The sequence below is a fragment of the Procambarus clarkii genome, chromosome 57, assembly GCF_040958095.1.
Source record: "Procambarus clarkii isolate CNS0578487 chromosome 57, FALCON_Pclarkii_2.0, whole genome shotgun sequence".
In the NCBI taxonomy this organism is placed as follows: domain Eukaryota; kingdom Metazoa; phylum Arthropoda; class Malacostraca; order Decapoda; family Cambaridae; genus Procambarus; species Procambarus clarkii.
The window spans coordinates 23,192,304-23,219,104 of NC_091206.1; the positions used below are offsets into that span (position 1 = coordinate 23,192,304).

General features: G+C 50.5%; 1 protein-coding gene across 6 annotated transcripts in view; it reads left to right on the plus strand.

Moving 5' to 3' along the window:
- Nucleotides 1–24,207: 24,207 nt before the first annotated feature.
- Nucleotides 24,208–26,801, plus strand: part of Asap (ArfGAP domain of ASAP) — a 956,637-nt gene continuing 954,043 nt past the window's right edge. For 5 of the 6 annotated variants that reach the window (XM_069306344.1, XM_069306347.1, XM_069306345.1 and 2 more), the window contains exon 1: nucleotides 24,214–24,436. In XM_069306344.1, the coding sequence (XP_069162445.1) occupies nucleotides 24,311–24,436 (126 nt within the window). In that variant the 5' untranslated portion in view covers nucleotides 24,214–24,310. Of the gene's footprint in view, nucleotides 24,437–26,801 lie in introns of all 6 variants that reach the window. The other variant, XM_069306348.1, reaches the window with a different exon arrangement.

The following is a 26,801-nucleotide window of genomic DNA, read 5'->3' on the forward strand; positions in this document are numbered from 1 at the left end:
CGGGTGTACCAGGGTGTGATGTCACAGGCTCCTGGGTGTACCAGGGTTGTGATGTCACAGGCTCCTGGGTGTACCAGGGTGTGATGTCACAGGCTCCTGGGTGTACCAGGGTGTGATGTCACAGGCTCCTGGGTGTACCAGGGTTGTGATGTCACAGGCTCCTGGGTGTACCAGGGTGTGATGTCACAGGCTCCTGGGTGTACCAGGGTGTGATGTCACAGGCTCCTGGGTGTACCAGGGTGTGATGTCACAGGCTCCTGGGTGTACCAGGGTGTGATGTCACAGGCTCCTGGGTGTACCAGGGTGTGATGTCACAGGCTCCTGGGTGTACCAGGGTGTGATGTCACAGGCTCCTGGGTGTACCAGGGTGTGATGTCACAGGCTCCTGGGTGTACCAGGGTGTGATGTCACAGGCTCTGGTGTACCAGGGTGTGATGTCACAGGCTCCTGGGTGTACCAGGGTGTGATGTCACAGGCTCCTGGGTGTACCAGGGTGTGATGTCACAGGCTCCTGGGTGTACCAGGGTGTGATGTCACAGGCTCCTGGGTGTACCAGGGTGTGATGTCACAGGCTCCTGGGTGTACCAGGGTGTGATGTCACAGGCTCCTGGGTGTACCAGGGTGTGATGTCACAGGCTCCTGGGTGTACCAGGGTGTGATGTCACAGGCTCCTGGGTGTACCAGGGTGTGATGTCACAGGCTCCTGGGTGTACCAGGTGTGATGTCACAGGCTCCTGGGTGTACCAGGGTGTGATGTCACAGGCTCCTGGGTGTACCAGGGTGTGATGTCACAGGCTCCTGGGTGTACCAGGGTGTGATGTCACAGGCTCCTGGGTGTACCAGGGTGTGATGTCACAGGCTCCTGGGTGTACCAGGGTGTGATGTCACAGCTCCAGGTGTGATGTCACAGGCTCCTGGGTGTACCAGGGTGTGATGTCACAGGCTCCTGGGTGTACCAGGGTGTGATGTCACAGGCTCCTGGGTGTACCAGGGTGTGATGTCACAGGCTCCTGGGTGTACCAGGGTGTGATGTCACAGGCTCCTGGGTGTACCAGGGTGTGATGTCACAGGCTCCTGGGTGTACCAGGGTGTGATGTCACAGGCTCCTGGGTGTACCAGGGTGTGATGTCACAGGCTCCTGGGTGTACCAGGGTGTGATGTCACAGGCTCCTGGGTGTACCAGGGTGTGATGTCACAGGCTCCTGGGTGTACCAGGGTGTGATGTCACAGGCTCCTGGGTGTACCAGGGTGTGATGTCACAGGCTCCTGGGTGTACCAGGGTGTGATGTCACAGGCTCCTGGGTGTACCAGGGTGTGATGTCACAGGCTCCTGGGTGTACCAGGGTGTGATGTCACAGGCTCCTGGGTGTACCAGGGTGTGATGTCACAGGCTCCTGGGTGTACCAGGGTGTGATGTCACAGGCTCCTGGGTGTACCAGGGTGTGATGTCACAGGCTCCTGGGTGTACCAGGGTGTGATGTCACAGGCTCCTGGGTGTACCAGGGTGTGATGTCACAGGCTCCTGGGTGTACCAGGGTGTGATGTCACAGGCTCCTGGGTGTACCAGGGTGTGATGTCACAGGCTCCTGGGTGTACCAGGGTGTGATGTCACAGGCTCCTGGGTGTACCAGGGTGTGATGTCACAGGCTCCTGGGTGTACCAGGGTGTGATGTCACAGGCTCCTGGGTGTACCAGGGTGTGATGTCACAGGCTCCTGGGTGTACCAGGGTGTGATGTCACAGGCTCCTGGGTGTACCAGGGTGTGATGTCACAGGCTCCTGGGTGTACCAGGGTGTGATGTCACAGGCTCCTGGGTGTACCAGGGTGTGATGTCACAGGCTCCTGGGTGTACCAGGGTGTGATGTCACAGGCTCCTGGGTGTACCAGGGTGTGATGTCACAGGCTCCTGGGTGTACCAGGGTGTGATGTCACAGGCTCCTGGGTGTACCAGGGTGTGATGTCACAGGCTCCAGGGTGTGATGTCACAGGCTCCTGGGTGTACCAGGGTGTGATGTCACAGGCTCCTGGGTGTACCAGGGTGTGATGTCACAGGCTCCTGGGTGTACCAGGGTGTGATGTCACAGGCTCCTGGGTGTACCAGGGTGTGATGTCACAGGCTCCTGGGTGTACCAGGGTGTGATGTCACAGGCTCCTGGGTGTACCAGGGTGTGATGTCACAGGCTCCTGGGTGTACCAGGGTGTGATGTCACAGGCTCCTGGGTGTACCAGGGTGTGATGTCACAGGCTCCTGGGTGTACCAGGGTGTGATGTCACAGGCTCCTGGGTGTACCAGGGTGTGATGTCACAGGCTCCTGGGTGTACCAGGGTGTGATGTCACAGGCTCCTGGGTGTACCAGGGTGTGATGTCACAGGCTCCTGGTGTACCAGGGTGTGATGTCACAGGCTCCTGGGTGTACCAGGGTGTGATGTCACAGGCTCCGGGTGTACCAGGGTGTGATGTCACAGGCTCCTGGGTGTACCAGGGTGTGATGTCACAGGCTCCTGGGTGTACCAGGGTGTGATGTCACAGGCTCCTGGGTGTACCAGGGTGTGATGTCACAGGCTCCTGGGTGTACCAGGGTGTGATGTCACAGGCTCCTGGGTGTACCAGGGTGTGATGTCACAGGCTCCATGGTGTGATGGTCACACAGGCTCCTGGGTGTACCAGGGTGTGTCATGTCACAGGCTCCATGGGTGTACCGGTGTGATGTCATCAGGCTCCTGGGTGTACCAGGGTGTGATGTCACAGGCTCCTGGGTGTACCAGGGTGTGATGTCAAAGGCTCCTGGGTGTACCAGGGTGTGATGTCACAGGCTCCTGGGTGTACCAGGGTGTGATGTCAACAGGCTCATGGTGTACCAGGTGTGATGTCACAGGCTCCTGGGTGTACCAGGGTGTGATGTCACAGGCTCCTGGGTGTACCAGGGTGTGATGTCACAGGCTCCTGGGTGTACCAGGGTGTGATGTCACAGGCTCCTGGTGTACCAGGGTGTGATGTCACAGGCTCCTGGGTGTACCAGGGTGTGATGTCACAGGCTCTGGGTGTACCAGGGTGTGATGTCACAGGCTCCTGGGTGTACCAGGGTGTGATGTCACAGGCTCCTGGGTGTACCAGGGTGTGATGTCACAGGCTCCTGGGTGTACCAGGGTGTGATGTCACAGGCTCCTGGGTGTACCAGGGTGTGATGTCACAGGCTCCTGGTGTACCAGGGTGTGATGTCACAGGCTCCTGGGTGTACCAGGGTGTGATGTCACAGGCTCCTGGGTGTACCAGGGTGTGATGTCACAGGCTCCTGGGTGTACCAGGGTGTGATGTCACAGGCTCCTGGGTGTACCAGGGTGTGATGTCACAGGCTCCTGGGTGTACCAGGGTGTGATGTCACAGGCTCCTGGGTGTACCAGGGTGTGATGTCACAGGCTCCTGGTGTACCAGGGTGTGATGTCACAGGCTCCTGGGTGTACCAGGGTGTGATGTCACAGGCTCCTGGGTGTACCAGGGTGTGATGTCACAGGCTCCTGGGTGTACCAGGGTGTGATGTCACAGGCTCCTGGGTGTACCAGGGTGTGATGTCACAGGCTCCTGGGTGTACCAGGGTGTGATGTCACAGGCTCCTGGGTGTACCAGGGTGTGATGTCACAGGCTCCTGGGTGTACCAGGGTGTGATGTCACAGGCTCCTGGGTGTACCAGGGTGTGATGTCACAGGCTCCTGGGTGTACCAGGGTGTGATGTCACAGGCTCCTGGGTGTACCAGGGTGTGATGTCACAGGCTCCTGGGTGTACCAGGGTGTGATGTCACAGGCTCCTGGGTGTACCAGGGTGTGATGTCACAGGCTCCTGGGTGTACCAGGGTGTGATGTCACAGGCTCCTGGGTGTACCAGGGTGTGATGTCACAGGCTCCTGGGTGTACCAGGGTGTGATGTCACAGGCTCCTGGGTGTACCAGGGTGTGATGTCACAGGCTCCTGGGTTGTACCAGGGTGTGATGTCACAGGCTCCTGGGTGTACCAGGGTGTGATGTCACAGGCTCTGTGGTGTACCAGGGTGTGATGTCACAGGCTCCTGGGTGTACCAGGGTGTGATGTCACAGGCTCCTGGTGTACCAGGGTGTGATGTCACAGGCTCCTGGGTTGTACCAGGGTGTGATGTCACAGGCTCCTGGTGTACCAGGGTGTGATGTCACAGGCTCCTGGGTGTACCAGGGTGTGGATGTCACAGGCTCCTGGGTGTACCAGGGTTGTGATGTCACAGGCTCCTGGGTGTACCAGGGTGTGATGTCACAGGCTCCTGGGTGTACCAGGGTGTGATGTCACAGGCTCCTGGGTGTACCAGGGTGTGATGTCACAGGCTCCTGGGTGTACCAGGGTGTGATGTCACAGGCTCCTGGGTGTACCAGGGTGTGATGTCACAGGCTCCTGGGTGTACCAGGGTGTGATGTCACAGGCTCCTGGGTGTACCAGGGTGTGATGTCACAGGCTCCTGGGTGTACCAGGGTGTGATGTCACAGGCTCCTGGGTGTACCAGGGTGTGATGTCACAGGCTCCTGGGTGTACCAGGGTGTGATGTCACAGGCTCCTGGGTGTACCAGGGTGTGATGTCACAGGCTCCTGGGTGTACCAGGGTGTGATGTCACAGGCTCCTGGGTGTACCAGGGTGTGATGTCACAGGCTCCTGGGTGTACCAGGGTGTGATGTCACAGGCTCCTGGGTGTACCAGGGTGTGATGTCACAGGCTCCTGGGTGTACCAGGGTGTGATGTCACAGGCTCCTGGGTGTACCAGGGTGTGATGTCACAGGCTCCTGGGTGTACCAGGGTGTGATGTCACAGGCTCCTGGGTGTACCAGGGTGTGATGTCACAGGCTCCTGGGTGTACCAGGGTGTGATGTCACAGGCTCCTGGGTGTACCAGGGTGTGATGTCACAGGCTCCTGGGTGTACCAGGGTGTGATGTCACAGGCTCCTGGGTGTACCAGGGTGTGATGTCACAGGCTCCTGGGTGTACCAGGGTGTGATGTCACAGGCTCCTGGGTGTACCAGGGTGTGATGTCACAGGCTCCTGGGTGTACCAGGGTGTGATGTCACAGGCTCCTGGGTGTACCAGGGTGTGATGTCACAGGCTCCTGGGTGTACCAGGGTGTGATGTCACAGGCTCCTGGGTGTACCAGGGTGTGATGTCACAGGCTCCTGGGTGTACCAGGGTGTGATGTCACAGGCTCCTGGGTGTACCAGGGTGTGATGTCACAGGCTCCTGGGTGTACCAGGGTGTGATGTCACAGGCTCCTGGGTGTACCAGGGTGTGATGTCACACGCTCCAGGTGTGATGTCACAGGCTCCTGGGTGTACCAGGGTGTGATGTCACAGGCTCCTGGGTGTACCAGGGTGTGATGTCACAGGCTCCTGGGTGTACCAGGGTGTGATGTCACAGGCTCCTGGGTGTACCAGGGTGTGATGTCACAGGCTCCTGGGTGTACCAGGGTGTGATGTCACAGGCTCCTGGGTGTACCAGGGTGTGATGTCACAGGCTCCTGGTGTACCATGGTGTGATGTCACAGGCTCTGGGTGTACCAGGGTGTGATGTCAAAGGCTCCTGGTGTACCAGGGTGTGATGTCACAGGCTCCTGGGTGTACCAGGGTGTGATGTCACAGGCTCGGGATGTACCAGGGTGTGATGTCACAGGCTCCTGGGTGTACCAAGGGTGTGATGTCACAGGCTCCGGGTGTACCAGGTGTGATGTCACAGGCTCCAGGGTTGTGATGTCACAGGCTCTGGGTGTACCAGGGTGTGATGTCCAGGCTCTTGGGTGTCACCAGGGTGTGATGTCACAGGCTCCTGGTGCTACCAGGGTGTGATGTCACAGGCTCATGGGTGTTACCAGGGTGTGATGTCACAGGCTCCTGGGTGTTCCCAGGTGTGTGATGTCACAGGCTCCTGGGTGTACCAGGGTGTGATGTCACAGGCTCCTGGGTGTACCAGGGTGTGATGTCACAGGCTCCTGGGTGTACCAGGGTGTGATGTCACAGGCTCCTGGGTGTACCAGGGTGTGATGTCACAGGCTCCTGGGTGTACCAGGGTGTGATGTCACAGGCTCCTGGGTGTACCAGGGTGTGATGTCACAGGCTCCTGGGTGTACCAGGGTGTGATGTCATAGGCTCCTGGGTGTACCAGGGTGTGATGTCAAAGGCTCCTGGGTGTACCAGGGTGTGATGTCACAGGCTCCTGGGTGTACCAGGGTGTGATGTCACAGGCTCCTGGGTGTACCAGGGTGTGATGTCACAGGCTCCAGGGTGTGATGTCACAGGCTCCTGGGTGTACCAGGGTGTGATGTCACAGGCTCCTGGGTGTACCAGGGTGTGATGTCACAGGCTCCTGGGTGTACCAGGGTGTGATGTCACAGGCTCCTGGGTGTACCAGGGTGTGATGTCACAGGCTTCTGGGTGTACCAGGGTGTGATGTCACAGGCTTCTGGTTGTACCAGGGTGTGATGTCACAGGCTCCTGGGTGTACCAGGGTGTGATGTCACAGGCTCCTGGGTGTACCAGGGTGTGATGTCACAGGCTCCTGGGTGTACCAGGGTGTGATGTCACAGGCTCCTGGGTGTACCAGGGTGTGATGTCACAGGCTCCTGGGTGTGATGTCACAGGCTCCTGGGTGTACCAGGGTGTGATGTCACAGGCTCCAGGGTGTGATGTCACAGGCTCCTGGGTGTACCAGGGTGTGATGTCACAGGCTCCTGGGTGTACCAGGGTGTGATGTCACAGGCTCCTGGGTGTACCAGGGTGTGATGTCACAGGCTCCTGGGTGTACCAGGGTGTGATGTCACAGGCTCCAGGGTGTGATGTCACAGGCTCCTGGGTGTACCAGGGTGTGATGTCACAGGCTCCTGGGTGTACCAGGGTGTGATGTCACAGGCTCCTGGGTGTACCAGGGTGTGATGTCACAGACTCCTGGGTGTACCAGGGTGTGATGTCACAGGCTCCTGGGTGTACCAGGGTGTGATGTCACAGGCTCCTGGGTGTACCAGGGTGTGATGTCACAGGCTCCTGGGTGTACCAGGGTGTGATGTCACAGGCTCCTGGGTGTACCAGGGTGTGATGTCACAGGCTCCTGGGTGTACCAGGGTGTGATGTCACAGGCTTCTGGGTGTACCAGGGTGTGATGTCACAGGCTCCTGGGTGTACCAGGGTGTGATGTCACAGGCTCCTGGGTGTACCAGGGTGTGATGTCACAGGCTTCTGGGTGTACCAGGGTGTGATGTCACAGGCTCCTGGGTGTACCAGGGTGTGATGTCACAGGCTCCTGGGTGTACCAGGGTGTGATGTCACAGGCTTCTGGGTGTACCAGGGTGTGATGTCACAGGCTCCTGGGTGTACCAGGGTGTGATGTCACAGGCTCCTGGTTGTACCAGGGTGTGACATCACAGGCTCCTGGGTGACGTCACAGACTCCTGCGATAAGATTGCCCCCGCCTCTCTCTCCGGCTCTTTACATTGTCCTAGGTTAAGGTGTCGCATGCGACTTACATTGGCCTGCAGGAACATGACAAAGTTGACGCCCTTGCTAAGGTTGCAGTAAATAAAGACAGTATTGAACTGAATCTTGAGTTATCAAATAGGTCCCTTAAAAGTATCATTAGACGAGAACTCCTGAATGGATTTGAAGAAAGTAGAACAGTGCAAACTGGAATTAGCAGGTCCATTATTTATTACAATAAAATGTGTGAAGTAAAACATGTGTATGGGGCAAGTAACAAAGTCAGTAGACTAACAGATGTTGTCACAGCTCGTAATAATACTTGGCTACAAGTATCTCTGGCAGTTGGGCTTGTATAGAGATCTAGATGAAATAAAGTGTAAAGTGTGTGGACAAAGACAGGGACACACACTCGAACACTATATCTTGGATTGTAGTAAAATTGAGCCATTTAGATGATAAATTTAAGCTCCTGCAATATGATATGGCAACCAATCTAATTACCAAGGATAAAATACCTGAAATCCTTGCGCTGTATCCATATTTCGCTTCCAGTAAATAAACGAGATATGAGATTAAGAAACAAGTAGAGTATTGTGTAGATTACTAATTAACGGAAGCTCCCCTATGACTCTGTCATATCTCAATTGCTCAAACTATTATGTATTAGCAATAAGACCTACCATTAATGTATAATGACCTACTGTAAATATATATAGCCCTTGAAATAGAACATTCTCTGTAACTAGCTGACATTGTAACTATAAGGTGTGAAGCATAGATGAAATTGTTTATGTAATAATCTAAGAGGAAGTCTGACAAAGACCTTTTGTGCCCTCTGTAATACTTTTCGCGCTACCGCTCACAGGATGAGTATGGGGTGCACAATAAACTAGCCGCCTCAGGCGGCAACAATTATCAAAATCAAAATCAATGCGACTTATTACCTCAAGAATCTTCATTAAATTCGAATTCACTTCATTATACTTTATTTCTCCTCATAATGAGAGACAAGCATGGAGACGGGCCTGAGCACGCGCCCAGCAGCAGCGACGAATGCTGTTATCGGGGAGAGATAAGAGGTACAGGTCCCAGCTAGGCATTAAACATCGACACTTGCTACAACACATTATATAAGGTAAAATTAAATAAAGAATTGGAAATAAAGAAGGACCAATGTAACATTTAACGCAACAATCAGGCAATAACACTGTCAATTGTTAAAAAAAAATGTTCTTTTAATTCTTATTTACATTTATCAAGTGATTTTGTTTGTCTGATGGTTTTAATGACTAGTTGGGACCTATCTCTCTTATCCGCTTCCTGCCTGCCTGGTCCTCCCTCCTGTGTGTCTGGCGCTGTTCTCAACCACACCACACTACTAACTTCTCCTTCCATGTCACTGTACTATGCAAGCCCCGATTTGCCTAATAAGCCAAGTTTTCCTGAATTAATATATTTTCTCTAATTTTTTTCTTATGAAATGATAAAGCTACCCATTTCATTATGTATGAGGTCAATTTTTTTTTTATTGGAGTTAAAATTAACGTAGATATATGACCGAACCTAACCAACCCTACCTAACCTAACCTAGCCTATCTTTATAGCTTAGGTTAGGTTAGGTAGCCGAAAAAGTTAGGTTAGGTTAGGTTAGGTAGGTTAGGTAGTCGAAAAACAATTAATTCATGAAAACTTGGCTTATTAGGCAAATCGGGCCTTGCATAGTAGGCTGAGAAGTGAGTTCTGGCTACTAGGTACGACATATATATATATATATATATATATATATATATATATATATATATATATATATATATATATATGTCGTACCTAGTAGCCAGAACTCACTTCTCAGCCTACTATGCAAGGCCCGATTTGCCTAATAAGCTAAGTTTTCATGAATTAATGTTTTTTCGTCTACCTAACCTACCTAACCTAACCTACCCTAGCTTTTTTTGGCTACCTAACCTAACCTTACCAATATATATAGTTTAGGTTAGGTTAGGTAGGGTTGGGTAGGTTCGGTCATATATCTACGTTAATTTTAACTCCAATAAAAAAAATTGACCTCATACATAGTGAAAAGGGTAGCTTTATCATTTCATAAGAAAAAAATTATAGTAAATATATTAATTCAGGAAAACTTGGCTTATTAGGCAAATCGGGCCTTGAATAGTAGGCTGAGAAGTGAGTTCTGGCTACTAGGTACGACATATATATATATATATATATATATATATATATATATATATATATATATATATATATATATATATATATATATATATGTCGTACCTAGTAGCCAGAACTCACTTCTCAGCCTACTATGCAAGGCCCGATTTGCCTAATAAGCCAAGTTTTCATGAATTAATGTTTTTTCGTCTACCTAACCTACCTAACCTAACCTAACCTAGCTTTTTTTGGCTACCTAACCTAACCTTACCTATATATATAGGTTAGGTTAGGTTAGGTAGGGTTGGTTAGGTTCGGTCATATATCTACGTTAATTTTAACTCCAATAAAAAAAAATTGACCTCATACATAGTGAAAAGGGTAGCTTTATCATTTCATAAGAAAAAAATTATAGTAAATATATTAATTCAGGAAAACTTGGCTTATTAGGCAAATCGGGCCTTGAATAATAGGCTGAGAAGTGAGTTCTGGCTACTAGGTACGACATATATATATATATATATATATATATATATGTCGTACCTAGTAGCCAGAACGCACTTCTCAGCCTACTTTGCAAGGCCCGATTTGCCTAATAAGCCAAGTTTTCCTGAATTAATATATTTTCTCTAATTTTTTTCTTATGAAAGGATAAAGCTACCCATTTCATTATGTATGAGGTCAATATTCTTTTATTGGCGTTAAAATTAACGTAGATATATGACCGAACCTAACCAACCCTACCTAACCTAACCTAACCTATCTTTATAGGTTAGGTTCGGTTAGGTAGCCGAAAAAGTTAGGTTAGGTTAGGTTAGGTAGGTCAGGTAGTCGAAAAAACATTAATTCATGAAAACTTGGCTTATTAGGCAAATCTGGCCTTGCATAGTAGGCTGAGAAGTGCGTTCTGGCTACTAGGTACGACATATATATATATATATATATATATATATATATATATATATATATATATATATATATATATATATATATATATACACACACACACACACACATGTGTGTGTGTGTGTGTGTGTGTGTGTGTGTGTGTGTGTGTGATTTATTGGTCCAGAGAGCGCAGATGGATTGAGTAGGGAATAGGCTACTAATATGAAATATTAATACTTATGATGACTATATTATCATTGACATTATTATACAAATGATATTGAAGTGCGATATTGATACCTATGATTTCGTGGAAATTATTATTGAAGTATGAGTCTCATGACCACTCTGGCTGTGTTAGTCTCTGTGCCCGTAGCTCTGTTTCTCTCTGGCTGTGTTAGTCTCTGTGCCCGTAGCTCTGTTTCTCTCTGGCTGTGTTAGTCTCTGTGCCCGTAGCTCTGTTTCTCTCTGGCTGTGTTAGTCTCTGTGCCCGTAGCTCTGTTTCTCTCTGGCTGTGTTAGTCTCTGTGCCCGTAGCTCTGTTTCTCTCTCTCTGTCAGAATGTATGTATGTCTGTCTGTCTTTCTCTCTTTCTGCCAATCTCTCTCTTTCTCTCTGCCTCTCTCTCTCTCTTTCTCTCTGCCCCTCTCTCTTTTTCTCTCTGCCTCTCTCTCTTTCTCTCTGCCCCTCTGTTTCTCTCTGCCCCTCTCTCTCTCTCTGCCCCTCTCTCTCTTTCCCTCTGCCCCTCTCTCTCTTTCTCTCTGCCCCTCTCTCTCTCTTTCTCTCTGCCCCTCTCTCTCTCTCTCTGCCTGTGTCTGTTTCTGTGCCCGTCTCTCTATCGCTCTCTGACTGTGTTTGCCTTTTGTGCGGCTCTGTTTTTCTTTTTCGTCTCTTTCTGTCTTTAACTATCTCTCGTTATTGCTCTCATTCTGTGTCTATCGCTCTCTATTTCTCCGTCTGTGTCGCTCTGTCTCTATTTCTCTCTGTCTGTGTACCACTGTTTCACTCATGTCGCTCTTTGACTGTCTCGTTGTATTTCTCTGTAAGTACTCACCTAATTGTACATGCGAGGGTTGATCTTCGGCTCTTTGGTCCCTCGTCTCAACTGTCAATCAACAGGTGTACAGGTTCCTGAGCATATTGGGCTCTCTCATATCTACAGTTTAAACTGTGTATGGAGTCGATCGCCACCAGTGCACTAGGAATATACTGTCGAGTGCATTCCATGTGTTAACTTCTATGTCACTGGGTTTTTTTTTTTGGGGGGGGCGGGGTGTTGTAATTTCATTGCGGCTCATTTGGGTACTCAGTTTCCACCTGTGTTCCCTTGTTTGAGGGGTCACTCGTGCTAAATAGTGTCTATCTACCCTATCAGTTCCCTGAGAATTTTAAATGTGATAATCATGTCTCCCCCTAACTCTTCTGCCTTCTAGAGACGTGAGGTTGAATTTATGTAGGCTTTTCTCGCAGCTCATCTCTCGTAGTTCTGGGACTAGTCTGGTGACATCTTTGAACCTTCTCCACGCTGGAGCTGCATACCCCATGATTGGTCTGACATATGTGGTATACAAAGTTCTGAATAATTCCTTGCACAAATTAATAATGGCAGTTCTTATATTTGTCAATCTCGCATGTTTTTCTGGTGCAACTTTTACATACCACTTTTCTCTGTCTGTCTGTGTCTCTCACGTGTCTGTGTCCGTCTGTGTTACTCTGCGTTTCTTTCAGTCGCTCTCTGTCTCTCCACCTTTTCCTGTGTCTCTCTCTCTGTCATTCTCTGTGTCTCTCTGTCGCCCTGGCTCTCTATGTCTGCCGTTCTCTGTCTGTCTGTCTGTCTCTCTGTATATCTCGTGCCCTCTACAAGATTAATAATACATAATGTTAAGTTTTGATAACTTGTTTTAATAATTTGTTAAAACAGTGTTTTATATAATTTGTTAATGATTTTTGAATGACAGGTTTTAAATCAATAATATATGGAGGGAGGTACTGAAGATGCGGCCCTGACGATGGTATCAGTACCAGAGACATGTGACCTTACCACACTAATAGATTAGTGATGTGTCACCAACTTCACTGATAAAGCCACTTTATACTTTTATATAATTAGTATTAATATTATTATTATATAATTATTAATATTATATACACGAAACATAATATTAGGTAAGAGTAGAAGAACAAGCAAAGCTGAGGAAAGCCATGATAAGTTTGGAAAGAGAGTTTGTGTTTAAAAATATATACAAATTACTTAAGGTAGAAGTCGTGTATCTGTGGCTCATCTTGATAGTTTCCTACCTAGTGCTCGCCTGGAGTACTTAGTACTCGCACTATACCTAGTGCTACCCTGTCCCCCAGTATATGTACCTAAGACATATAACTTTACCGTTGTAATCTTTGATATCATCTGATATCATGGTTGTTATATTGAATGCATATTCTACTGCATTATTCCTTGAAATGATCCGGAAATTATGCTACAATGAACCAATTGATAAGCCTGAAGTTTTGCCCTAATGAACCTAGTAGTCCGTGTCATTATAGTGTATTAATCTAATCTTGGTTTATTGTGTCAAAATTTCTTATAATGTACCTGTGAACATTTTTTGGGCAATTTTACTGGAAATTATCTACTTAAAATTGTGTTAGATTAAGGACTTGCCCATAACGCTATGTGTGCTACTGGCTTAACAACAATGTAAAATCATCATCATTACTATGTACTCTCTTAACCCACAATGTACCTTCTTGTATATAAATAAATAAATAAATATGTGGATACCTTTCTTGCAGTTACCTTGCCTTGTGGTTACCTTGCCTTGTGGTTACCTTGCCTTGTGGTTACCTTGCCTTGTGGTTACCTTGCCTTGTGGTTACCTTGCCTTGTGGTTACCTTGCCTTGTGGTTACCTTGCCTTGTGGTTACCTTGCCTTGTGGTTACCTTGCCTTGCAATTACCTTGCTTGCAGTTACCTTGCCTTGCAATTACCTTGCTTGCAGTTACCTTGCCTTGTGGTTACCTTACCTTGTGGTTACCTTGCCTTGTGGTTACCTTACTTGCAGTTACCTTGCCTTGCAATTACCTTGCTTGCAGTTACCTTGCCTTGTGGTTACCTTGCCTTGTGGTTACCTTACTTGCAGTTACCTTGCCTTGCAGTTACCTTGCCTTGCAATTACCTTGCTTGCAGTTACCTTGCCTTGTGGTTACCTTGCTTGCAGCTACCTTGCCTTGCAGTTACCTTGCCTTGCAGTTACCTTGCCTTGCGGTTACCTTGCCTTGCAGTTACCTTGCTTGCAGTTACTTTGCTTGCAGTTACCTTGCCTTGCAGTTACCTTGCCTTGCAGTTACCTTGCTTGCAGTTACCTTGCCTTGCAGTTACCTTGCTTGCAGTTCCCTTGCCTTGCAGTTACCTTGCCTTGCAGTTACCTTGCCTTGCAGTTACCTTGCCTTGCAGTTACCTTGCCTTGCAGTTACCTTGCTTGCAATTACCTTGCCTTGCAGTTACCTTGCCTTGTGGTTGCCTTGCTTGCAGTTACCTTGCCTTGAAGTTACCTTGCCTTGTGGTTACCTTGCTTGCAGTTACCTTGCCTTGTGGTTATCTTGCCTTGTGGTTACCTTGCCTTGTGGTTACCTTACTTGCAGTTACCTTGCCTTGCAGTTACCTTGCCTTGCGGTTACCTTCTTGCAGTTACCTTGCTTGCAGTTACCTTTCCTTGTGGTTACCTTGCTTGCAGTTACCTTGCCTTGCGGTTACCTTGCTTGCAGTTACCTTCCCTTACGGTTACCTTGCCTTGCAGTTACCTTGCTTGCAGTTACCTTGCCTTGCGGTTACCTTGCTTGCAGTTACCTTGCCTTGCGGTTACCTTGCCTTGCAGTTACCTTGCCTTGCAGTTACCTTGCCTTGCAGTTACCTTGCTTGCAGTTATCTTGCCTTGTGGTTACCTTGCTTGCAGTTACCTTGCCTTGCGGTTACCTTGCTTGCAGTTACCTTGCCTTGTGGTTACCTTGCTTGCAGTTACCTTGCCTTGCGGTTACCTTGCCTTGCAGTTACCTTGCCTTGCGGTTACCTTGCTTGCAGTTACCTTGCCTTGTGGTTACCTTGCCTTGCAGTTACCTTACTTGCAGTTACCTTGCCTTGTGGTTACCTTCCCTTGCGGTTACCTTGCTTACAGTTACCTTGCCTTGCAGTTACCTTGCTTGCAGTTACCTTGCCTTGTGGTTACCTTGCCTTGCGGTTACCTTGCTTGCAGTTACCTTGCCTTGTGGTTACCTTGCCTTGCAGTTACCTTGCTTGCAGTTACCTTGCTTGCAGTTACCTTGCCTTGTGGTTACCTTGCTTGCGGTTACCTTGCTTGCAGTTACCTTGCTTGCAGTTACCTTGCTTGCAGTTACCTTGCCTTGTGGTTACCTTGCTTGCGGTTACCTTGCTTGCAGTTACCTTGCTTGCAGTTACCTTGCTTGCAGTTACCTTGCCTTGTGGTTACCTTGCCTTGCAGTTACCTTGCTTGCAGTTACCTTGCCTTGTGGTTACCTTGCCTTGTAGATACCTTGCCTTGCGGTTACCTTGCTTGCAGTTACCTTGCTTGCAGTTACCTTTCCTTGTGGTTACCTTGCTTGCAGTTACCTTGCCTTGCGGTTACCTTGCTTGCAGTTACCTTGCCTTGCGGTTACCTTGCTTTGCAGTTACCTTGCCTTGCGGTTACCTTGCTTTGCAGTTACCTTTCCTTGTGGTTACCTTGCTTGCAGTTACCTTGCCTTGCAGTTACCTTGCCTTGCAGTTACCTTGCCTTGCGGTTACCTTGCTTGCAGTTACCTTGCTTGCAGTTACCTTGCTTGCAGTTACCTTGCCTTGTGGTTACCTTGCCCTGTGGTTACCTTGCTTGCAGTTACCTTGCCTTGCAGTTACCTTGCTTGCAGTTACCTTGCCTTGTGGTTACCTTGCCTTGCGGTTACCTTGCTTGCAGTTACCTTGCCTTGCGGTTACCTTGCTTGCAGTTACCTTGCTTGCAGTTACCTTGCTTGCAGTTACCTTGCCTTGCAGTTACCTTGCCTTGCAGTTACCTTGCCTTGCGGTTACCTTGCCTTGCAGTTACCTTGCCTTGCGGTTACCTTGCTTGCAGTTACCTTCCTTGCAGTTACCTTGCTTGCAGTTACCTTGCTTGCAGTTACCTTGCCTTGCAGTTACCTTGCTTGCAGTTACCTTGCCTTGTGGTTACCTTGCCTTGCGGTTACCTTGCCTTGCAGTTACCTTGCCTTGCAGTTACCTTGCTTGCAGTTACCTTGCTGCAATTACCTTGCCTTGTGGTTACCTTGCTTGCAGTTACCTTGCTTGCAGTTACCTTTCCTTGCGGTTACCTTGCTTGCAGTTACCTTGCCTTGCGGTTACCTTGCTTGCAGTTACCTTGCCTTGCGGTTACCTTGCTTGCAGTTACCTTGCTTGCAGTTACCTTGCTTGCAGTTACCTTGCCTTGCAGTTACCTTGCCTTGCAGTTACCTTGCTTGCAGTTACCTTGCCTTGTGGTTACCTTGCTTGCGGTTACCTTGCTTGCAGTTACCTTTCTTGCAGTTAACTTGCTGCAGTTACCTTGCCTTGTGGTTACCTTGCCTTGCAGTTACCTTGCTTGCAGTTACCTTGCCTTTTGGTTACCTTGCCTTGTAGATACCTTGCCTTGCGGTTACCTTGCTTGCAGTTACCTTGCTTGCAGTTACCTTTCCTTGTGGTTACCTTGCTTGCAGTTACCTTGCCTTGCGGTTACCTTGCTTGCAGTTACCTTGCCTTGCGGTTACCTTGCCTTGCAGTTACCTTGCCTTGCGGTTACCTTGCCTTGCAGTTACCTTGCCTTGCGGTTACCTTGCCTTGCAGTTACCTTGCCTTGCGGTTACCTTGCTTGCAGTTACCTTGCTTGCAGTTACCTTGCTTGCAGTTACCTTGCCTTGTGGTTACCTTGCCCTGTGGTTACCTTGCTTGCAGTTACCTTGCCTTGCAGTTACCTTGCTTGCAGTTACCTTGCCTTGTGGTTACCTTGCCTTGCGGTTACCTTGCTTGCAGTTACCTTGCCTTGTGGTTACCTTGCCTTGCGGTTACCTTGCCTTGCAGTTACCTTGCCTTGCAGTTACCTTACTTGCAGTTACCTTGCTGCAGTTACCTTGCCTTGTGGTTACCTTGCCTTGTGGTTACCTTGCCTTGTGGTTACCTTGCTTGCAGTTACCTTGCTTCCAGTTACCTTTCCTTGCGGTTACCTTGCTTGCAGTTACCTTGCCTTGCGGTTACCTTGCTTGCAGTTACCTTGCCTTCCGGTTACCTTGCTTGCAGTTACCTTGCCTTCCGGTTACCTTGCTTGCAGTTACCTTGCTTGCAGTTACCTTGCTTGCAGTTACCTTGCTTCCAGTTACCTTTCCTTCCGGTTACCTTGCTTGCAGTTACCTTGCCCTGTGGTTACCTTGCCTTGTGGTTACCTTGCCTTGTGGTTACCTTGCTTGCAGTTACCTTGCTTGCAGTTACCTTTCCTTCCGGTTACCTTGCTTGCAGTTACCTTGCCTTGTGGTTACCTTGCCTTGTGGTTACCTTGCCTTGTGGTTACCTTGCTTGCAGTTACCTTGCTTGCAGTTACCTTTCCTTGCGGTTACCTTGCTTGCAGTTACCTTGCATTGCGGTTTCTTTGCTTGCAGTTACCTTGCCTTGCGGTTACCTTGCTTGCAGTTACCTTGCCTTGCAGTTACCTTGCTTGCAGTTACCTTGCTTGCAGTTACCTTGCTTGCAGTTACCTTGCCTTGCGGTTACCTTGCTTGCAGTTACCTTGCCTTGCGGTTACCTTGCTTTGCAGTTACCTTGCCTTGCGGTTACCTTGCCTTGCAGTTACCTTGCCTTGCGGTTACCTTGCCTTGCAATTACCTTGCCTTGCGGTTACCTTGCTTGCAGTTACCTTGCTTGCAGTTACCTTGCTTGCAGTTACCTTGCCGTGTGGTTACCTTGCCCTGTGGTTACCTTGCTTGCAGTTACCTTGCCTTGCAGTTACCTTGCTTGCAGTTACCTTGCCTTGTGGTTACCTTGCCTTGCGGTTACCTTGCTTGCAGTTACCTTGCCTTGCGGTTACCTTGCTTGCAGTTACCTTGCCTTGCGGTTACCTTGCTTGCAGTTACCTTGCTTGCAGTTACCTTGCTTGCAGTTACCTTGCCTTGCAGTTACCTTGCCTTGCAGTTACCTTGCCTTGCAGTTACCTTGCTTGCAGTTACCTTGCCTTGTGGTTATCTTGCTTGCGGTTACCTTGCTTGCAGTTACCTTTCTTGCAGTTACCTTGCTTGCAGTTACCTTGCCTTGTGGTTACCTTGCCTTGCAGTTACCTTGCTTGCAGTTACCTTGCCTTGTGGTTACCTTGCCTTGTAGATACCTTGCCTTGCGGTTACCTTGCTTGCAGTTACCTTGCTTGCAGTTACCTTTCCTTGTGGTTACCTTGCTTGCAGTTACCTTGCCTTGCGGTTACCTTGCTTGCAGTTACCTTGCCTTGCGGTTACCTTGCCTTGCAGTTACCTTGCCTTGCGGTTACCTTGCCTTGCAGTTACCTTGCCTTGCGGTTACCTTGCCTTGCAGTTACCTTGCCTTGCGGTTACCTTGCTTGCAGTTACCTTGCTTGCAGTTACCTTGCTTGCAGTTACCTTGCCTTGTGGTTACCTTGCCCTGTGGTTACCTTGCTTGCAGTTACCTTGCCTTGCAGTTACCTTGCTTGCAGTTACCTTGCCTTGTGGTTACCTTGCCTTGCGGTTACCTTGCTTGCAGTTACCTTGCCTTGCGGTTACCTTGCTTGCAGTTACCTTGCCTTGCGGTTACCTTGCCTTGCAGTTACCTTGCCTTGCGGTTACCTTGCCTTGCAGTTACCTTGCCTTGCGGTTACCTTGCCTTGCAGTTACCTTGCCTTGCGGTTACCTTGCCTTGCAGTTACCTTGCCTTGCGGTTACCTTGCCTTGCAGTTACCTTGCCTTGCGGTTACCTTGCCTTGCAGTTACCTTGCCTTGCGGTTACCTTGCTTAAAGTTACCTTGCTTGCATTTACCTTGCTTGCAGTTACCTTGCCTTGCAGTTACCTTGCTTGCAGTTACCTTGCCTTGTGGTTACCTTGCCTTGCGGTTACCTTGCCTTGCAGTTACCTTGCCTTGCAGTTACCTTGCTTGCAGTTACCTTGCTGCAATTACCTTGCCTTGTGGTTACCTTGCCTTGTGGTTACCTTGCTTGCAGTTACCTTGCTTCCAGTTACCTTTCCTTGCGGTTACCTTGCTTGCAGTTACCTTGCCCTGTGGTTACCTTGCCTTGTGGTTACCTTGCCTTGTGGTTACCTTGCTTGCAGTTACCTTGCTTGCAGTTACCTGTCCTTGCGGTTACCTTGCTTGCAGTTACCTTGCCTTGTGGTTACCTTGCCTTGTGGTTTCCTTGCCTTGTGGTTACCTTGCTTGCAGTTACCTTGCTTGCAGTTACCTTTCCTTGCGGTTACCTTGCTTGCAGTTACCTTGCCTTGCGGTTTCTTTGCTTGCAGTTACCTTGCCTTGCGGTTACCTTGCTTGCAGTTACCTTGCCTTGCAGTTACCTTGCCTTGCAGTTACCTTGCCTTGTGGATACCTTTCCTTGTGGTTACCTTGCCTTGTGGTTACCTTGCCTTGTGGTTACCTTGCTTGCAGTTACCTTGCCTTGCGGTTACCTTGCTTGCAGTTACCTTGCCTTGTGGTTACCTTGCCTTGCAGTTACCTTGCCTTGCGGTTACCTTGCCTTGTGGTTACCTTGCCTTGCGGTTACCTTGCTTGCAGTTACCTTGCCTTGCAGTTACCTTGCCTTGCAGTTACCTTGCCCTGTGGTTACCTTGCCTTGTGGTTACCTTGCCTTGTGGTTACCTTGCTTGCAGTTACCTTGCTTGCAGTTACCTTTCCTTGCGGTTACCTTGCTTGCAGTTACCTTGCCCTGTGGTTACCTTGCCTTGTGGTTACCTTGCCTTGTGGTTACCTTGCTTGCAGTTACCTTGCTTGCAGTTACCTTTCCTTGCGGTTACCTAGCTTGCAGTTACCTTGCCTTGTGGTTATCTTGCCTTGTGGTTACCTTGCCTTGTGGTTACCTTGCTTGCAGTTACCTTGCTTGCAGTTACCTTTCCTTGCGGTTACCTTGCTTGCAGTTACCTTGCCTTGCGGTTTCTTTGCTTGCAGTTACCTTGCCTTGCAGTTACCTTGCTTGCAGTTACCTTGCCTTGTGGTTACCTTGCCTTGCGGTTACCTTGCTTGCAGTTACCTTGCCTTGCGGTTACCTTGCTTGCAGTTACCTTGCCTTGCAGTTACCTTGCTTGCAGTTACCTTGCTTGCAGTTACCTTGCTTGCAGTTACCTTGCCTTGCGGTTACCTTGCTTGCAGTTACCTTGCCTTGCAGTTACCTTGCTTGCAGTTACCTTGCTTGCAGTTACCTTGCTTGCAGTTACCTTGCCTTGCGGTTACCTTGCTTGCAGTTACCTTGCCTTGCGGTTACCTTGCTTTGCAGTTACCTTGCCTTGCGGTTACCTTGCCTTGCAGTTACCTTGCCTTGCGGTTACCTTGCCTTGCAATTACCTTGCCTTGCGGTTACCTTGCTTGCAGTTACCTTGCTTGCAGTTACCTTGCTTGCAGTTACCTTGCCGTGTGGTTACCTTGCCCTGTGGTTACCTTGCTTGCAGTTACCTTGCCTTGCAGTTACCTTGCTTGCAGTTACCTTGCCTTGTGGTTACCTTGCCTTGCGGTTACCTTGCTTGCAGTTACCTTGCCTTGCGGTTACCTTGCTTGCAGTTACCTTGCCTTGCGGTTACCTTGCTTGCAGTTACCTTGCTTGCAGTTACCTTGCTTGCAGTTACCTTGCCTTGCAGTTACCTTGCCTTGCAGTTACCTTGCCTTGCAGTTACCTTGCCTTGCAGTTACCTTGCTTGCAGTTACCTTGCCTTGTGGTTATCTTGCTTGCGGTTACCTTGCTTGCAGTTACCTTGCCTTGTGGTTACCTTGCCTTGCAGTTACCTTGCTTGCAGTTACCTTGCCTTGTGGTTACCTTGCCTTGTAGATACCTTGCCTTGCGGTTACCTTGCTTGCAGTTACCTTGCTTGCAGTTACCTTTCCTTGTGGTTACCTTGCTTGCAGTTACCTTGCCTTGCGGTTACCTTGCTTGCAGTTACCTTGCCTTGCGGTTACCTTGCCTTGCAGTTACCTTGCCTTGCGGTTACCTTGCCTTGCAGTTACCTTGCCTTGCGGTTACCTTGCCTTGCAGTTACCTTGCCTTGCGGTTACCTTGCTTGCAGTTACCTTGCTTGCAGTTACCTTGCTTGCAGTTACCTTGCCTTGTGGTTACCTTGCCCTGTGGTTACCTTGCTTGCAGTTACCTTGCCTTGCAGTTACCTTGCTTGCAGTTACCTTGCCTTGTGGTTACCTTGCCTTGCGGTTACCTTGCTTGCAGTTACCTTGCCTTGCGGTTACCTTGCTTGCAGTTACCTTGCCTTGCGGTTACCTTGCCTTGCAGTTACCTTGCCTTGCGGTTACCTTGCCTTGCAGTTACCTTGCCTTGCGGTTACCTTGCCTTGCAGTTACCTTGCCTTGCGGTTACCTTGCTTGCAGTTACCTTGCTTGCAGTTACCTTGCTTGCAGTTACCTTGCCTTGTGGTTACCCTGCCCTGTGGTTACCTTGCTTGCAGTTACCTTGCCTTGCAGTTACCTTGCTTGCAGTTACCTTGCCTTGTGGTTACCTTGCCTTGCGGTTACCTTGCTTGCAGTTACCTTGCCTTGCGGTTACCTTGCTTGCAGTTACCTTGCCTTGCGGTTACCTTGCCTTGCAGTTACCTTGCCTTGCGGTTACCTTGCCTTGCAGTTACCTTGCCTTGCGGTTACCTTGCCTTGCAGTTACCTTGCCTTGCGGTTACCTTGCCTTGCAGTTACCTTGCCTTGCGGTTACCTTGCCTTGCAGTTACCTTGCCTTGCGGTTACCTTGCCTTGCAGTTAACTTGCCTTGCGGTTACCTTGCTTGCTGTTACCTTGCTTGCAGTTACCTTGCTTGCAGTTACCTTGCCTTGCAGTTACCTTGCTTGCAGTTACCTTGCCTTGTGGTTACCTTGCCTTGCGGTTACCTTGCCTTGCAGTTACCTTGCCTTGCAGTTACCTTGCTTGCAGTTACCTTGCTGCAATTACCTTGCCTTGTGGTTACCTTGCCTTGTGGTTACCTTGCTTGCAGTTACCTTGCTTCCAGTTACCTTTCCTTGCGGTTACCTTGCTTGCAGTTACCTTGCCCTGTGGTTACCTTGCCTTGTGGTTACCTTGCCTTGTGGTTACCTTGCTTGCAGTTACCTTGCTTGCAGTTACCTGTCCTTGCGGTTACCTTGCTTGCAGTTACCTTGCCTTGTGGTTACCTTGCCTTGTGGTTACCTTGCCTTGTGGTTACCTTGCTTGCAGTTACCTTGCTTGCAGTTACCTTTCCTTGCGGTTACCTTGCTTGCAGTTACCTTGCCTTGCGGTTTCTTTGCTTGCAGGTACCTTGCCTTGCGGTTACCTTGCTTGCAGTTACCTTGCCTTGCAGTTACCTTGCCTTGCAGTTACCTTGCCTTGTGGATACCTTTCCTTGTGGTTACCTTGCCTTGTGGTTACCTTGCCTTGTGGTTACCTTGCTTGCAGTTACCTTGCCTTGCGGTTACCTTGCTTGCAGTTACCTTGCCTTGTGGTTACCTTGCCTTGCAGTTACCTTGCCTTGCGGTTACCTTGCCTTGTGGTTACCTTGCCTTGCGGTTACCTTGCTTGCAGTTACCTTGCCTTGCAGTTACCTTGCCCTGTGGTTACCTTGCCTTGTGGTTACCTTGCCTTGTGGTTACCTTGCTTGCAGTTACCTTGCTTGCAGTTACCTTTCCTTGCGGTTACCTTGCTCGCAGTTACCTTGCCTTGTGGTTACCTTGCCTTGTGGTTACCTTGCCTTGTGGTTACCTTGCCTTGCAGTTACCTTGCCTTGTGGTTACCTTGCCTTGCAGTTACCTTGCCTTGCGGTTACCTTGCCTTGCAGTTACCTTGCCTTGCTGTTACCTTGCTTGCAGTTACCTTGCCTTGTGGTTACCTTGCTTGCAGTTACCTTGCCTTGCAGTTACCTTGCCTTGCGGTTACCTTGCTTGCAGTTACCTTGCCTTGTGGTTACCTTGCCTTGCAGTTACCTTGCCTTGCGGTTACCTTGCCTTGCAGTTACCTTGCCTTGCTGTTACCTTGCTTGCAGTTACCTTGCCTTGTGGTTACCTTGCCTTGCAGTTACCTTGCCTTGCGGTTACCTTGCTTGCAGTTACCTTGCCTTGCAGTTACCTTGCTTGCAGTTACCTTGCCTTATGGTTACCTTGCCTTGCAGTTACCTTGCCTTGCGGTTACCTTGCTTGCAGTTACCTTGCCTTGCAGTTACCTTGCCTTGCGGTTACCTTGCTTGCAGTTACCTTGCCTTGCAGTTACCTTGCCTTGCAGTTACCTTGCCTTGCGGTTACCTTGCCTTGTGGTTACCTTGCTTGCAGTTACCTTGCCTTGTGGTTACCTTGCTTGCAGTTACCTTGCCTTGCGGTTACCTTGCTTGCAGTTACCTTGCCTTGTGGTTACCTTGCCTTGCAGTTACCTTGCCTTGCGGTTACCTTGCTTGCAGTTACCTTGCCTTGCAGTTACCTTGCCTTGCGGTTACCTTGCTTGCAGTTACCTTGCTTGCAGTTACCTTGCCCTGTGGTTACCTTGCCTTGCCGTTACCTTGCGATTATTACAGGGCTCAACGTGCCCCCGAGACGTCCTCAGAGATACGGACAGAGAGAAGGATGTAGGAGCTGATATCACACCAAACCTGTCTCCTTAAACCCACAAAAAATATAATCATCAGTGCTGTATGCGAGGCTGCCTAACATCAGAACTGCCTTTATAAATTTGTGTAAGGAATAAATTAGAACCTTGTATACCATATTCGTGAAACCAATCCCTTTTATGCCTTTAGACTAATCCCAGAACTAAGAGGAATGAGTTACGAGGTAAGGCTGAGTGAAATGCACATAACATCGCTGGAAAACAAAAGAGGTCGGGGAGACATGATCACCACATATAAAATTCGCAGGGAAATTTGACATGTTCGATAAGGACCGTTTATGTAACACGGATGGTACACGCTCTAGGAGACACAGTGGAAACTGAGTGCCCAAATGAGCCACAGAGACATTAAAAAGGAGTTTTTCAGTATTAGAGAAGTAAAAAAATTGATTGCATTAGGATGTGATGTGGTGGACGCTGACTCCATACACAGTTTCAATTGTAGATATGATAGACCTCAATAGGCTCAGGAGCTGATACACCAGTTGATTGACAGTTGAGAGGCGGGACCAAAGAGCCGAAGCTCAACCCCCGCAAGCACAACTAGGTGAGCACTAACAGTGAATTATGGGAGAAGTGAACGGTTGAGTTAGCATCTAAGATGGAACCAGATTCTTCTACATAACTTATGGCATGCTTGTGGACACATATCGATAGCGTGTGAGATTTCAATACTATTAATTGGAAGTGAGTTGCAGCGATGTGTTATTGCTACTTATTTTAAGTACAAATAAAATCAAGATAATTTGTTTTCATGTTTGGCGGCTCGGGTTGGCGCATGCGCAGGGAGGAGTTTCCACCCTGTTTGCACGTGCTGCCATCTGCGTCACAACACCAGTGTTCGTGAGGCAGTGACGGAGTGTAGACGTTCGCTAGTTGTGCTCCAGTGGAATTTCTTCTTTCTTGTGAAAGGCGGCTGATTGCCTGTGCCAGGCACCATGCCGGAGTTCATTACTGTTAACGACTACATCAGCGAGGTCAAAGATGACATTTCTTCGCCTCCAACCAGCAATTTCGTCTCCAAAATGCCTCTTTGTAGGCAGACAGTCAACGACTTGGAGGAGGTAAGTTCAAAAGTTGTATTATAGTACTGGAGACGGGAGCTGCCAGCTGGTGGAGGAGACGGGAGCTGCCAGCTGGTGGAGGAGACGAGAGCTGCCAGCTGGTGGAGGAGACGGGAGCTGCCAGCTGGTGGAGGAGACGGGAGCTGCCAGCTGGTGGAGGAGACGAGAGCTGCCAGCTGGTGGAGGAGACGGGAGCTGCCAGCTGGTGGAGGAGACGGGAGCTGCCAGCTGGTGGAGGAGACGGGAGCTGCCAGCTGGTGGAGGAGACGGGAGCTGCCAGCTGGTGGAGGAGACGGGAGCTGCCAGCTGGTGGAGGAGACGGGAGCTGCCAGCTGGTGGAGGAGACGAGAGCTGCCAGCTGGTGGAGGAGACGAGAGCTGCCAGCTGGTGGAGGAGACGAGAGCTACCAGCTGGTGGAGGAGGGTGTAGGGGAGAGGTTCCCGCCTCCTAACATCCTCAACGCCCTCACCTTCCTCCTTTTGTCATCATGCTCGTGCTGTGGGTGCTGTAGCCTGGGTGCTGTAGCCTGGGTGCTGTAGCCTCTGGGTGCTGTAGCCTCTGGGTGCTGTAGCCTCTGGGTGCTGTAGCCTCTGGGTGCTGTAGCCTCTGGGTGCTGTAGCCTCTGGGTGCTGTAGCCTCTGGGTGCTGTAGCCTCTGGGTGCTGTAGCCTCTGGGTGCTGTAGCCTCTGGGTGCTGTAGCCTCTGGGTGCTGTAGCCTCTGGGTGCTGTAGCCTGGGTGCTGTGTCCTGGGTGCTGTAGCTTGGGTGCTGTAGCCTGGGTGCTGTAGCCTCGGTGCTGTAGCCTCGGTGCTGTAGCCTCTGGGTGCTGTAGCCTCTGGGTGCTGTAGCCTGGGTGCTGTAGCCTGGGTGCTGTAGCCTGGGTGCTGAAGCCTCGGTGCTGTAGCCTGGGTGCTGTAGCCTGGGTGCTGTAGCCTGGGTGCTGAAGCCTGGGTGCTGAAGCCTGGGTGCTGAAGCCTGGGTGCTGTAGCCTCGGTGCTGTAGCCTGGGTGCTGTAGCCTCGGTGCTGTAGCCTGGGTGCTGTAGCCTCGGTGCTGTAGCCTCGGTGCTGTAACCTGGGTGCTGTAGCCTCGGTGCTGTAACCTGGGTGCTGTAGCCTCGGTGCTGTAGCCTCGGTGCTGTAGCCTCGGTGCTGTAGCCTCGGTGCTGTAGCCATGGAGCTGTAGCCTGGGTGTTCGCTGGGAGGACGTTAAACAACCGCGGACCTCTGATGTTTATACAGTGTTCTCTGATTGTGCCTATGGCACCTCTGCTCTTCACTGGTTCTATTCTGCATTTTCTTCCATATGTTCACTCCAGTACGTTGTTATTTTACTGTGCAGATCTGGGACCTGGCCCTCTAGTATTTTCCAGGTGTATATTATTTGGTATCTCTCTCGTCTCCTTTCTAGTGAGTACATTTGGAGAGCTTTGAGACGATCCCAATAATTTAGGTGTTTTATCGCGTCTATGTATGCCGTATAGACGAGATAAGGGTTCAGACGTCATCCATCACTGTAGCGTGGGCACGGTGCTGTAGCGTGGGCACGGTGCTGTAGGGTGGGCACGGTGCTGTAGCGTGGGGCACGGTGCTGTAGGGTGGGCACGGTGCTGTAGGGTGGGGCACGGTGCTGTAGCGTGGGCTCAGTGCTGTAGCGTGGGCACGGTGCTGTAGCGTGGGCACGGTGCTGTAGCGTGGGCACGGTGCTGTAGGGTGGGCACGGTGCTGTAGCGTGGGGCACGGTGCTGTAGGGTGGGCACGGTGCTGTAGGGTGGGGCACGGTGCTGTAGGGTGGGGCACGGTGCTGTAGGGTGGGGCACGGTGCTGTAGGGTGGGGCACGGTGCTGTAGGGTGGGGCACGGTGCTGTAGGGTGGGGCACGGTGCTGTAGGGTGGGCACGGTGCTGTAGGGTGGGCACGGTGCTGTAGGGTGGGCACGGTGCTGTAGGGTGGGCACGGTGCTGTAGCGTGGGCTCGGTGCTGTAGCGTGAGCACGGTGCTGTAGGGTGGGGCACGGTGCTGTAGGGTGGGGCACGGTGCTGTAGGGTGGGCACGGTGCTGTAGGGTGGGCACGGTGCTGTAGGGTGGGCACGGTGCTGTAGGGTGGGCACGGTGCTGTAGGGTGGGGCACGGTGCTGTAGGGTGGGGCACGGTGCTGTAGGGTGGGGCACGGTGCTGTAGGGTGGGGCACGGTGCTGTAGGGTGGGGCACGGTGCTGTAGGGTGGGGCACGGTGCTGTAGGGTGGGGCACGGTGCTGTAGGGTGGGGCACGGTGCTGTAGGGTGGGGCACGGTGCTGTAGGGTGGGGCACGGTGCTGTAGGGTGGGCACGGTGCTGTAGGGTGGGGCACGGTGCTGTAGGGTGGGGCA